The 14,131-nt window shown below is 39.5% G+C and overlaps 1 protein-coding gene and 1 non-coding gene across 2 annotated transcripts in view; both read left to right on the top strand.

The window, feature by feature from the left end:
• ANKUB1 (ankyrin repeat and ubiquitin domain containing 1) overlaps positions 1–14,131 on the top strand; it is a 31,891-nt gene that overhangs the window by 2,511 nt on the left and 15,249 nt on the right. Inside the window, exon 3 of the mRNA XM_005546078.5 lies at positions 10,169–10,385. Within this exon, the coding sequence (XP_005546135.3) occupies positions 10,169–10,385 (217 nt within the window). The remainder of the gene's footprint in view (positions 1–10,168; positions 10,386–14,131) is intronic.
• Positions 11,523–11,625, top strand: LOC123572020 (U6 spliceosomal RNA). Its single transcript, XR_006696370.1, has one exon. It is a non-coding gene; the product is annotated as a U6 spliceosomal RNA (small nuclear RNA).

Raw genomic sequence — 14,131 nt, 5'->3', positions numbered from 1 at the left:
ACTTAGTAAAGTATACATTCTCCACTAAATGTGGCACCAAGTTTCTCATATTTAACATTTAAAAAAATTATGGTAGTCAAAGTTAACTTTTTCTTTTAATACGTGTTAGTACTTGACTAAATGGATGTTTAAAAGTAATACTCTGGGCCAGGTGTGGTGGCTTACACCTGTAATCCCAGCACTTCGGGAGGACAAGGTGGGAGGATCACGAGGTCAAGAGATAGAGACCATCCTGGTCAACATGCTGAAACCCCATCTCTACTAAAAATACAAAAATTAGCTGGGCGTGGTGGCACACTCCTGTAGTCCCAGCTACTCGTGAGGCTGAGGCAGGAGAATCACTTGAACTCGGGAGGGGGAGGTTGCAGTGAGCCGAGCTGGAGCCACTACACTCCAGCCTGGGCAAGAGTGAGACCCTGTCTCAAACAAACAAACAAACAAACAAAAACAATATTCTTCAATATTTATTATTAAGTAGGAAAGACAAGTCACAGAATAATGATCATTGGATCGTCCCATTTACGTAAACAAAAGACCATATTTACAAATGTTTTTAATGTTTTCTTTTCTCCCTCTTTTACTCAGAAAATGGAAGTATAACATTACATTTCAAAGCAGACCAAATTACAGCCATTTCTAAATGTCTTCTCTTTATATCTTTAAATATATTTCCATACTATGTTTTTGGTGCCGTACAGGATCAGCTCTCTAAAATTTCCCAGAATTCTGTAATGCCAATCATAAGGTTCAAGACTTTTTATTGTTTGCTTGCTTAGAGATGGTAGTGTAAGTTCAATACTAACATTTGAGCTGACTGGAAGAATCTGATGGCTTTTTAGGGATATAGACAAAGTTTTTAACAATATAGATAGGATACTTTTATTTAACTAAGGACTGATTTTATTTTTATTATGTAACATTTTAAAATTTATTTTTGACTAGGTAGTATGTTCACATGGTTCTCAATTCAAAAGGAACAAAAAGATACACAGTAAAAGTCTCCTGGCCGGGTGTGGTGGCTCACACCTGTGACCCAGCAGTTTAGGAGGCTGAGGTGGGTGGATCACCTGAGGTCAGGAGTTCGAGACCAGTCTGGCCAACATGGTGAAACCTCGTCTCTAATAAAAATACAAAAATTAGCTGGGTGCGGTGGGCACACCTGTAATCCCAGCTATTCAGGAGGCTGAATAGGAGAATTACTTGAACCCAGGAGGCGGAGGTTATAGTGAGCCGATATCACACCACTGTATTCCAGCCTAAGTGATAGAGTGAGACTCCATTTCAAAAAAAGAAATAGAAAAAACTCTCTCTCCTCTGGCCCCCAGTTTCCCTCCCCAGATGCAACCTATGTTCACAGTTTTACTTACAAAAACATTTCCTAAATTCTGCCAATAAAGCATCATATATCACAGTGATGCAAGCTTCACGCTGAACTCTTTTACCTGAAGTTTTAAACTGCTAATTCTATAAATAGAAAGCAGGGGTAAAAGAGGTTATTCAATGCAACCAACCTGAGCAAGATGGTGAGACCCCATCTCTACAAAAATATTTTAAAAATTATCTGGGTGTGGTGGTGCACACCTATAATCCCAGCTACTTGTGAGGCTGAGGCAGGAGGATCAATTGAACCCAGCCTGTGCAAGAGAGTGAGACCTGTCTCAAAAAAAAGAAAGGAGTTTATTCAAGAGAGCCAGGGCAGAAGTCACAGGACTGGACAACACACAGAGTTTGATTAAAAACTCTCAAGTTCCCTGAAATTTTACTAATTGTACTCTTCATTCTGTCCAGTAGAATCACATTTAAATAATATCCCGGGCCTCAAAGAGTGCAGTCATACCAGTTCTATCACGCTTGATCTATCTCAGGTTACCAAGGCTGATTTCCAAGTCATGTTAGTCACTTTACTGAATAATTAAATCTATATACATTTAAGTAGTACCTTTCCTACTTAACTATGTTTAATCATGTTACTTTGTGAAAGTTAGTTTGCCTTGAGAGAGATGGAAGATGCCACAGTAAGGGAGGGAATGAATCCCTGAAGTGCATGTCTTTATCATCTCTAAATTTTGGTACAACTTAGAAATATCATAATGTGAACCCAAAACTTTTGTAAAGTTCAAAAACTTGGCAAGTAAGTGGTTTTTCTTTCTAAAAAGGTACAAGTAGATATTATGTCTCACGAAATAAATCCAAAATAGTTGGCTTCTTTATAGTGCTCATATTTTTGTGTGCTTACAAGGTTCTGCTTGTGTGAAAAAGAGGGAAATAGAACTAGAAGTACCATATGACCCAGCCATCCCATTACTGGGTATATACCCAAAGGATTATAAATCATGCTGCTGTAAAGACACATGCACACGTATGTTTATTGCGGCACTATTCACAATAGCAAAGACTTAGAATCAACCCAAATGTCCATCAGTGACAGACTGGATTAAGAAAATGTGGCACATATACACCATGGAATACTATGCAGCCATAAAAAAGGATGAGTTTGTGTCCTTTATAGGGACATGGATGCAGCTGGAAACCATCATTCTCAGCAAACTATCGCAAGAACAGAAAACCAAACACCGCATGTTCTCACTCATAGGTGGGAAATGAACAATGAGATCACTTGGACTCGGGAAGGGGAACATCACACACCGGGGCCTATCATGGAGGGGGGGGATTGCATTGGGAGTTATACCTGATGTAAATGACGAGTTGATGGGTGCTGACGAGTTGATGGGTGCAGCACACCAACATGGCACAAGTATACATATGTAACAAACCTGCACGTTATGCACATGTACCCTAGAACTTAAAGTATAATAACAAGGAAGAAAGAAAGAAAGAAAGAAAGAAAGAAAGAAAGAAAGAAAGAAAGAAAGAAAGAAAGAAAGAAAGAAAGAAAGAAAGAAAGAAAGAGGGAAAGACACTGGATAAATACAGAGATTATTTACTGTGAAATACATTCTTTAAATAGTCAGTACTTTTTCCAGCTTCCCTGTATATTATGCTTTTCTTTTAATGGCAATATAGACATATTTGGAAAAGAAATGGAAATAGGGGTAATACAAGAATAGTGGGAAAAGAACATTGTATTCTCACCACTTCTATTCAACATAGTGTTGGAAGTTCTGGCCAGGGCAATCAGGCAGGAGAAAGACATAAAGGATATTCAAATAGGAAAAGAGGAAGTCAAATTGTCCCTGTTTGCAGGTGACATGATTGTATATTTAGAAAAGCCCATCATCTCAGACCAAAATCTCCTTAAGCTAATAAGCAACTTCAGCAAAGTCTCAGGATACAAAATCAATGTGCAAAAATCACGAGCATTCCTATACACCAATAACAGACAAACAGAGAGCCAAATCATGAATGAACTCCCATTCACAATTGCTACAAAGAGAATAAAATGCCTAGGAATCCAACTTACAAGAGATGTGAAGGCTCTCTTCAAGGAGAACTATAAACCACTGCTCAACGAAATAAGAGGACACAAACAAATGGAAGAACATTCCATGCTCATGGATAGGAAGAATCAATATCGTGAAAATGACCATACTGCAGAAGGTAATTTATAGATTCAATGCCATCCCCATTAAGCTACCAATGACTTTCTTCACAGAATTGGAAAAAACTACTTTAAAGTTCATATGGAACCAAAAAAGAGCCCGCATTGCCAAGACAATGCTAAGCCAAAAGAACAAAGCTGGAGGCATCACACTACCTGACTTCAAACTATACTACAAGGCTACAGTAACCAAAACAGCATGGTACTGGTACCAAAACAGAGATATAGACCAATGGAACAGAACAGAGCCCTCAGAAATAATACCACACATTGACAACCATCTGATCTTTGACAAACCTGACAAAAACAAGAAATGGGGAAAGGATTCCCTATTTAATAAATGGTGCTGGGAAAACTGGCCAGCCATATGTAGAAAGTTGAAATTGGATCCCTTCCTTACACCTTATACAAAAATTAATTCAGGATGGATTAAAGATGTAAATGTTAGACCTAAAACCATAAAAACCCTAGAAGAAAACCTAGGCAATACCATTCAGGACATAGGCATGGGCAAAGACTTTATGATTAAAACACCAAAAGCAATGGCAACAAAAGCCAAAATTGACAAACGGGATCTAATTAAACTAAAGAGCTTCTGCACAGCAAAAGAAACTACCATCAGAGTGAACAGGCAATCTACAGAATGGGAGAAAATTTTTACAATCTACCCATCTGACAAGGGGCTAATATCTAGAATCTACAAAGAACTTAAATTTACAAGAAAAAATCAAACAACCCCATCAAAAAGTGGGTGAAGGATATGAACAGACATTTCTCAAAAGAATACATTTATGCAGGCAACAGACACATGAAAAAATGCTCATCATCACTGGCCCTCAGAGAAATGCAAATCAAAACCACAATGAGATACCATCTCACATCAGTTAGAATGGCAATCACTAAAAAGTCAGGAATCAACAGGTGCTGGAGAAGATGTGGAGAAACAGGAACACTTTTACACTGTTCGTGGGACTGTAAACTAGTTCAACCATTGTGGAAGACAGTGTGGCAATTTCTCAAGGATCTAGAATTAGAAATACCATTTGACCCAACTATCCCATTACTGGGTATACACCCAAAGGATTATAAATCATGCTGCTATAAGGACACATGCACACGTATGCTTATTGTGGCACTATTCACAATAGCAAAGACTTGGAACCAACCCAAATGTCCATCGATGATAGACTGGATTAAGAAAATGTGGCATATATATACCATGGAACACTATGCAGCCACAAAAAAGGATGAGTTCCTATCCTTTGTAGGGACATGGATGAAGCTGGAAACCATCATTCTGAGCAAACTATTGCAAGGACAGAAAACCAAACACCGCATGTTCTCACTCGTAGGTGGGAATTGAACAATGAGAACACTTGGACACAGGGTGGGGAACATCACACAACAGGGCCTGTCGTAGGGTGAGGAGAAGGGGGAGGGATAGCATTAGGAGATATACCTAATGTAAATAACGAGTTAATGGGTGCAGCACACCAACATGGCACATGTATACATATGTAACAAACCTGTACGTTGTGCACATGTACCCTAGAACTTAAAGTATAATAAAAATAATAATAATAAAGGAACATTGTGTTAACTTTTCCTTCTTTGAAAAAGAACTCTTATGGAAGCCATAATCAATATTTTCTATGGTGTATACCTCCAATTTCTATTAATACAGGAGTCAGTCCTGACCATTCATTGCTGATGCTGTTGCATTTCACTGTGTTCCTATAAACCATGGCATGAGGCACTGCAAAAGTCTATGTTTTTGTACAACATGTAGAGGCACTATCACTTTTGCCCCCTTCATTTTAACCTGTGTGATCATGGAAATGATTGCTTAAGTTTTGTCCACTGTTTTCACCCAGTGCTTAGAATAGTACCTGATAAGATACATAGTAGGCTGTACATAAAGAGATATTGATAAATGAATTGATAAGGGTTTGAGAGGTAAAGTATGGAAATTAACAAGATGGTATATGATTGTCTGCAATTCATAGCAAGGTACTGAGATGCATTTCAGGGATCCATTCCTTCCCTTACTGTGGCATTTCCCGTTTTTCTCTACTGTTAGGGCAAAGCTCTCCCCAGTATTCTTGGTTTTTCCCCTGACCAACATCAAGGTTCTTAGTTGGAAGCAGCAGAAACAAAGCCTAGATAATTTAAGCAGAAAATAAATATTGAAAAGCTATTGAGTAGTTTTCGGAAGACTGGAGAATCAGTCTTAGAGATTATGCAGCCAGAAACAACATCTAACGCATGCCCCGGAACTAATCTAGGAAGGTCACCACTACAGACAACACCGAGCCCTTAAAGCAGGCACTGGACATGCTGCCAGCCCTGCTGCCAGGCCGGCAACTTCAGAAATGCCATTGCCCACAGACTTTCCTGTGTCTGTTGCTTCTCTGCCTTAGTGGCTCCTGATTCAAAGTGGGGGTAGATAGGCAGGTCTGATTGGGAGCACCTTGTCACATGTCCATATCCTACTGCAAAGGGGGCCACTATCCAGCAGGTTGTGCTTTTCAGAGTGTGAAGTGGGCTCAGCCTCCCTAGGACTCCTCCTGGTTGCCCTGCCTCCTTCTATAACCAGACTTGTACCAACCAAGTGCTGGAGTCAAAACATAGTTAATCCCTCCTGACATCCCTGGAATGTTGTGAAAAAGCTGTGTTATGCTGAGAGAATGACTATAGTACCATTGAGTAGATATCTATCAGATAAGTTAGAGAAGTTTGTACTATCTTGACAAGTCTAAAATTGATTCAAAATGATAAATATTTTAGCTTTCAAAAGGTACTGTTAATGTATAAACACCAAAATCCAGGAAATATATATGTGGTTTTACATTTATGTATTTTTATACACAAAAGCATGTATAAACATGTTTCTTTAAAATTTACACATGAAAGCATGTTTCTTTAAAATGGCCCTCTTTTCTAAAATGAGCCATAAAAAAAGGTATGAAAAGAATCTGGCGAAGAAAGGTGTTCCAATTCGGTGTCCAAGACTCCACGGATAATCTCTCCAGAATGACTACAACAGAAGAGGAGAAGTTTATGAAGACATCTCACTGGAATTCATTCGGTTCAACAAAAACAAACATTATTTCCCCTTGTGTTCACTCTGGAATAGTTCAGCAAGCTTCTGCTTACTTAGGGCTATAACTCCAAAACAGCAAAATATAAAAAAGCACAACTTGAGAAAAAATATAGCAGTACATTCAAAACTTTCATTAACTTGTTTTCTTTCAGTAGGTTCTGTTTAGCTTTTCTTTTTTATTGTTAAAGTACATGTATGACTGTACAGTAAGTTAGCATTTGTTTTTTGAAGGTAAGCATGGAATTATTCTCATGAAACAGAATGTATTTGTTTTTATTGAAAAGTAAGATACTTTGTGTATATCTCTTGTGTTGGTTTGTTTGCATCTCAGTTTGTTTATAAAGGAAAAAGTCGAATTTTGTATATGTTCAACAATGATTTGTGTATGGTATTATTATTTAATAGCGTCTGACTTCCTTGGGTGTGACTGATCAGCCTTCTCTGATTCAGAATACTTGGGGAGGAGTATCACGTAGAGAGAGAGGTAGAGAGATGCCTTCTCTTATGTGGATAAGGTGGGTTAGCAAGTTGCTATTAATTGACATCTACCTACTCCCTCGTCATACAACCAAATGAGGAAGTATCGACAACCAATGTGCCTCACTAGAACTCAAAATGGGTTTTCCCATAAAAACAAGGTTTATACAAAGGTGAATATGTAGAGTTTAAAAAGTAAAATGAGAACTACGTTATGGATTAAAAAGGCCTGGGATGTGATTCAACATTTATTATTTATGTGATAAAAAGTTCCTGAATGCTAAGAAAAATGAACAGACTCTGCAGGTGTTAATTTTCTTGAGACTTAAGAATCTGGCTTCATTAATAATTAGTAATATTTTCTTCCTTGCACTTTTTATTTTCATCTAAAGATTGCCAGATCAGCTGGGCACAGAGGCTCACTCCTGTAATCCCAATAATTTGGGAGGCTGAGGTGGATGGATTGCTTGAGGCCATGGGGTCCAGACCAGCCTGGACAACACAGCTACGCCCTGTCTCTACAAATAATAATTTAAAAAGTAGCTGGGTGTGGTGGCGAGTGCCTGTACTTGGGAGGCTGAGGCAGGAGGATTGCTTGAGTCTAGAAGTTTGAGGTTACTGTGAGCTCTCATAGTGCCACTGCACTTCAGCCTGGGCAACAGAGTGGAACCTGTCTCAAAAAAAAAGATTGCTAGATACTTTGCAATTCTCCCTTATTACTTGTTCCAGAGTCAGTTATATGTATACTAAGTCATAGATGCTTATCTTTATAGATATAAATATATGATTATTCATATTCTGAGAAGCTTCTTTTCAACTTATCTAACCTCATACACCTAGTTAACTTAAGGGTGACTTGAGAGCTGGGAATGGAGGCGAATTCTTTCCCCAGCTACTCAGGAGGTGGGAGACTGCTTGAGCCCAGAAGTTCAAGATCAGCCTGGGCAACATAGCAAGCCTTAGACTCTTAAAAAAAAATTTTTTTTTTAAAGAGTGACTTGGGTCTCTGTTATTTTGTTTGCATGTTATTCTATTTGCATTTATTTTGTTATTTTTTTGCATTTAATTTGTTATTTGCATTTAATTCTAAATATGAATTCGGAATTTTTAAAGAAATAAAAAAGAGCTATTATATAAAATATAATTTTTCTCTCTTTCCCACTATCTTTTTATTCAGTTTTCATAGGAATTTCTGCCTGCCCATAAATATTATCTACATTAGCTTGAACAGATACTTGCTTTATGGAACCATAGGAAAGCACGGCATGGCAAAAGTGAAAGGGTGAATCCTGTGTCCTTTAAATCTGTATTTCATGGGTTTATGAGAAACTATGATGAAAAATTGTTCTAAGCACTTTAGGCTTAGTGGGCAGCTCAGCTTGCTGATCTGGCTTTATGCGCAGCCACAGAGGGACCAAACCTGTTCCTAATCACTTCAGTCACTGAAATGGGCCCTAGATCAAAGTATTGTAGCCTTAAATTTCATCAGTAACACCACTCCTCAAAGGCTTTTTCAAAAAGGTCTGCATGTTGGCCATATTACTGCTAGGTGTTATGTGGGAGGGGAGAATGCATTTAATGTATTATAAGTCTGCAGGAGGCAGGGGCCCCTGGAGAAACCAGAGAGGGATTCTGATGGAAAAAATAGAGGAAGGAAGCAAAGGAGGGGCAAGACAGCATTGACAGGTTGGAGCCCCTTGAAGAACCTGGAGGCCAGATACCAGGTTCTGAGAGAGTCCTGCAGTCGTGGGCATTCCGTGATAGCGCCATGCACTGACATCCGCCAACCCAACAGCAGGCCGTTGCAGAAAAATATAATTGTCCTGAATCTGCTAAAGAGGAAGTAAAGTCAGTTTCATTTTTCATGAGAAAAGTGGAAATGATAATAATCTTTTCCTCCCCACCTGCTTCCCGTTTTTCCTATTTGCTGTATTTTGAGTTTGGGTTTGACTTGTCTAAACCTGTTGTTAACAGAAGGATTCATATTTTCCTCAAACTTTCCATCTTAACTCTACTTCAGATATCTCAGTTCTACTTGCTTTCCTACTTAGATTACAAAATGAAAGAAACAAAAGAAACTTTTCTAAACCTATATTTAGTATTTCCCTTTTTAAATAGTAAAAGTAGGCCAGGCGCAGTGGCTCACACCTATAATCCCAACATTATGGGAGGCCAAGGTGGGAAGATCACTTGAGCCCAGGAGTTTGAGACCAGGCTGGGCAACATAGTGACACACACACACACACACACACACACACACACACGAAAGAAAGAAAGAAAGAAAGAAAGAAAGAAAGAAAGAAAGAAAGAAAGAAAGAAAGAAAGAAAGAAAGAAAGAAAAAAGAAAGAAAGAAAGAAAGAAAGAAAGAAAGAAAAAGAAAGAAAGAAAGAAAGAAAGAAAGAAAGAAAGAAAGAAAGAAAGAAAGAAAGAAAGAGAAGGAAAGAAAGAAAGAGAGGGGGGAGGGAGGGAGGGAGGAAGGAAAGAAAGAAAAGAAAGGTAAATAATAAAAGTAAATATATGTTGCTTTTAAAACAGTCAAACCATATAGACAATGAAAAGCACAAAATGATAAGCAAACACTCCCCTCCCACTCTCAACTCAGTTCCACTTGCCAGGAATAACCTCTCAGGAAAATAATAATAGTAATAATTGACTGAAGATTTCAAATCCACAGTATTCCAAATTAAAGTGCGGCATAACAGAGGAATGCTTTCTAAACTAACACCTCCATAAGCACAGGATGGATATAAATTATCAACACTCTTATGAATCTGGGTCTGTAGACTAAGAAGTCAAAGGATCTCAAAGCCTTTCCAAGTCTTCTTCACTTCACTCAAACAGGGGGACCTGTTAATATCTCAGGACATAAGAGCTAGACTCAGACCAGAAGGCAGAGAACTTAACTGACTATTGCTTTCACATTAACACCCATGTCATGGAGCTAGAGGTGCTCAAAGCTACCCCCTGAAATGCTTGGCCCTCATCCCAACCTCCAGACAATAAGTTCCCTCTTTTTCTCTCCCTTCAGGAAGAAGACAAGCCTACTCTATACGTGTTCAATGCTGTAACTCAAGACACAATGCCAATAATGGAGAGCATCTCCCTTCTTGATAAAACAGTGTCTGATCTGAGAACACTGGTAACTCTGAGATGTGGCCTTCCTGTGAGTGTCTACTGTCTCCGAACCCCAAGGGGCCTGGAGATGTATGATTGCAACACCCTCAAGGACTACCAGACTGATACTGGTACTGCCTAGTATATTTGATATCAGCTACCATTTGGCACTAGGGTCCTTTGATACCAGATTTTGCAGCTTTTCAAGAGAAAATGGAAATCTAGGATTTTTATATACAATCTGTTAACTTTATTTACATATTCACTTTAAAGCAGTTAATACATTTACATGGTTTAAATATCAGAAGTGAAAAAGGATGTGTAGTGGTAAGTCTCCCTCCCTCTCCTGGCCCTACAAGCACTTAGTTCCCTCCTCATGGGCAACCATTATTGTTTTGAAGATTTACAATCAAAACCATTTCCAAATTAAATCTGAACAAATGGAGGCATTATTTCTAAATGGAAACCTCTGTAAGTTCAGTGTGGATATGAATTATCAACATTTCATTCTTGGGTCTGGGTCTACAGACTAAGAAATAAGGAGGGTCTCATAGCCCTGTCACGTCTTGTTCTCAAAGCAGATTCATTAATATCCTCAACGTGGAAGAGCAAAACTCAGACCACTTCATCTTTTTCTCTTTCAAAATACACTTCGGGCATGTATAAATGCAAGTTCAAGTACATATTCTTTTTCCCTTTTTTAATGCAAGGCTGCATATGATACATGCTATTCTGAACCCTGCTTTGGGCAACTTCATCTTAAAATGTCACTGGTTATATTAAAATAATCTTTTTAACAATGTGACACCAATGCTATACTGGCTGAAAGTATGCCTTAGTGGAATAGCATTTATCCCTGATACAAATTACAACCTCTCTCTAAATACTATACCTTGGCTAGGCGTAGTAACTAGTGATTCATACCTGTAATGCTAGCACTTTTGGAGGCCAAGGGAGGGGGGAATCACTTGAGCTCAGTACTTCAAGACCAGCCTAGGCAACATAGTGAGATGCTCATCTGTACGAAAAAAAAAAAAAAAATAGCCGATGTGTTGGTGCACACCTGTAGTCCCAGCTGCTTGGGAGGCTGAGGTAGGAGGATCACTTGGACCAGGAGGTTAAGGCTGCAGTGGGCTGTGATCACACCATTGCACTCCAGCCTGGGTGATAGCGAGGCCCTGTCTCAGGAAAAAAAAAAAAAAAATCTGTACTTCCAGGTCATGTCTACTATAGCCAAACATCAATAAGACAAAGAAAAAAGCTGTCAGATTTGTTTTAAGAATACTAAAAAATGATAGGACAGTACAGAGATGATTAACATGGCCCCTACCTGATGATGACACACAAGTTCACGAAGCATTTCACATTTTTAAAAAATGGTTGGAACCTTATAGAAATTATTACTTGAAGTAAATGAATCCTTGCTGACAATTAGCACATCCTTAGTTGACATTGTATTATAACACTGCAGTGAAATTTGAGTTCTCCCAACATATACATAGGGCTTTGTAGGTATCCTTAGTTAAGCAGTTTTGCTTTATATAACTGCTAAATTTGCATTTATTGATACTTCTCCTGACTATTATATTTGCTTAGCATTATTCTTTCCTGTTATTTTAAATTAAGGCTCTCAAAACTTTAACATAATTTTTTTCCTTGTTTTTGATCAGGGAAGTGAAGTTCTACAATTTCTCCTCAGAGTACTTTGCTATAATGCACATACCTGCTCTGCATGCTTGCTGGAAGCTGAACCCTGCCTACAACATGATGGGGGCTTGCATAAGGAAGGGCACACAGTGGCATTTGTCCCCAAGCAACTGATAATCTAGTTATTTAATGAAGTACCAAAGGATGAAACAAAACTAGAATAAACTCTGGATGACTATTCTTCAGGCCTATACTGCTCAGATTATAATGTGATGTTTTAAGCTGGAAGATAATTTGAATTGACCCAACCCCAACTTTTATAGACTTGAAAAAAAGTAAATCATCTGAATGATTAAATTACTTGCTCAGTGTGTGTCAAGGACAACATACCTACTCCTTAAAATGACCCTTTGGGAGTAGGAACTTTAGGAAATGATGGTGTTCAGATATAAGGTTAAGGGTCTAAGCATGACCTGAGTAGGCTGCTTTGGCCACCATGAGAACACACGGCATCAGAGGACCTCAAAGGGAAGGGAGAAAGGGCTCTTTGGCCTGTTTCATATGCTTCATACCTTTACCTAAACCATAACTAGTATTCCTTAAGTAGCCAGCTCACCTTTTTTAAAACTAGAAGGTAAAGAGAGTCCTTGGTCAGCTTCTTGTACAGGATCTCTCTTTCTAGTCAATGAATCATCTCTGCTGCTATCAGGAGTTGAACCTTGGCCCCTTTTCCAGAGGCAGTGGAAAATCAGAAGGGTTTGGAGAAGCAGTCATGCCCAGGTTGAAAATCGAAGATTTAAGTAGCTCAATTAATCACTGCACATACTAGCTCATACAAACATTTACAAAGCTGCCTCTGCACTCTGGGTGTTTTTACAGTAAAGTGATAGAAATGAGACATGTATACACACTCAGTTAAAATCCAATAAGTCAGCTCAATGCAGGCTGAAGGCATGTAGGAAAGGCATTCTGGAGAAAGTGGGGCTGGAACACACAAAGATGTGGGAACTATGGATCATCTGAGAGGAGGAAGGAAAGACATTCCAGGGACGGACAGAAAGCAGGAGACTGTTCTGGAGAGTGGAGGAGGCTTCCAGAGAGCACTAGCAAACACAGCTGAGGGCAGAAAGAGGAGGATCTTAAGGTGAGGGAACACAGCTAACACTTGCTGTGGCTGCAGCCAGAGCCCTCCACCTTCTGGAACAGGAGTGTTTTTTGTTTTATTGTTGTTGTTGTTTGTTTTTGACTCACAGTCATGCTCTTGTTGCCAGGCTGAAGTGCAGTGGTATGATCTCAGCTCACTGCAACCTCCACCTCCCGGGTTCAAGCGATTCCCCTGCTTCAGCCTCCTGAGTAGCTGGGACTACGGGCATGTACCACCACTCCCAGCTAATTTTTTGTATTTTAGTAGAGACGGGGTTTCACCATGTTGGCCGGGATGGTCTCCATCTCCTGACCTTGTGATCCGCCTGCCTTGGACTTCCAAAGTGCTGGGATTACAGGCATGAGCCACTGCGCCCAGCCTAGAACAGGAGTGTTCTAGGAGAGGTTTGATCTGGTAGCAAGCAATATGAAATATAGAAAGGAGTGAGGAAAGCCTGCAGGCAGGGTGATACAATAACTGGCATGTTCGATAATCCCAGTATTAATTAATTCCATTAGCAGTGGAAGAGACAAATCTGAGAAACGCAGAAGGCAGAACAGGACAGAACATCACGCTAAATCACTTTTTTTTTGAGACAGGGTCTCACTCCATCACCCAGGCTGGAGTGCAGTGGCACAACCTCAGCTCACTGCAACCACTGCCTCCTGGATTTCAGTGATTCTCTCACCTCAGCCTCCCGAGTAGCTGGGACTACAGGCGCATCCCACCATGCCTGGCTAATTTGTGTGTGTGTGTGTGTGTGTGTGTATTTTTAATACAGACAGGGTTTCACCATGTTGGCCAGGCTGGTCTCAAACTCCTGACCTCAAGTGATCCACCCACCTTGGCCTCCCAAAGTGCTAGGATTACAGGAGTGAGCTAACACGCCTGGACCTAGATCACATTTAAGTAGAGGAAAGAATCAAAGTTCTCACACTAGGACAGTGGTGGGGAAATTGAGGAAAGGAGCTACGTTCTGGGTTTTAAGCTTTAGATATGAGGAAACTCAGAGAGTACTTTTTTAAAAAATGTTACTCAGCTGGCCAGTTAGTGGCAAAGCTGTAAGTACAACTGAAGTCTTCTAAT

This window comes from Macaca fascicularis, chromosome 2, assembly GCF_037993035.2.
Source record: "Macaca fascicularis isolate 582-1 chromosome 2, T2T-MFA8v1.1".
In the NCBI taxonomy this organism is placed as follows: domain Eukaryota; kingdom Metazoa; phylum Chordata; class Mammalia; order Primates; family Cercopithecidae; genus Macaca; species Macaca fascicularis.
This window is presented reverse-complemented; position numbering and strand designations above follow the sequence as displayed.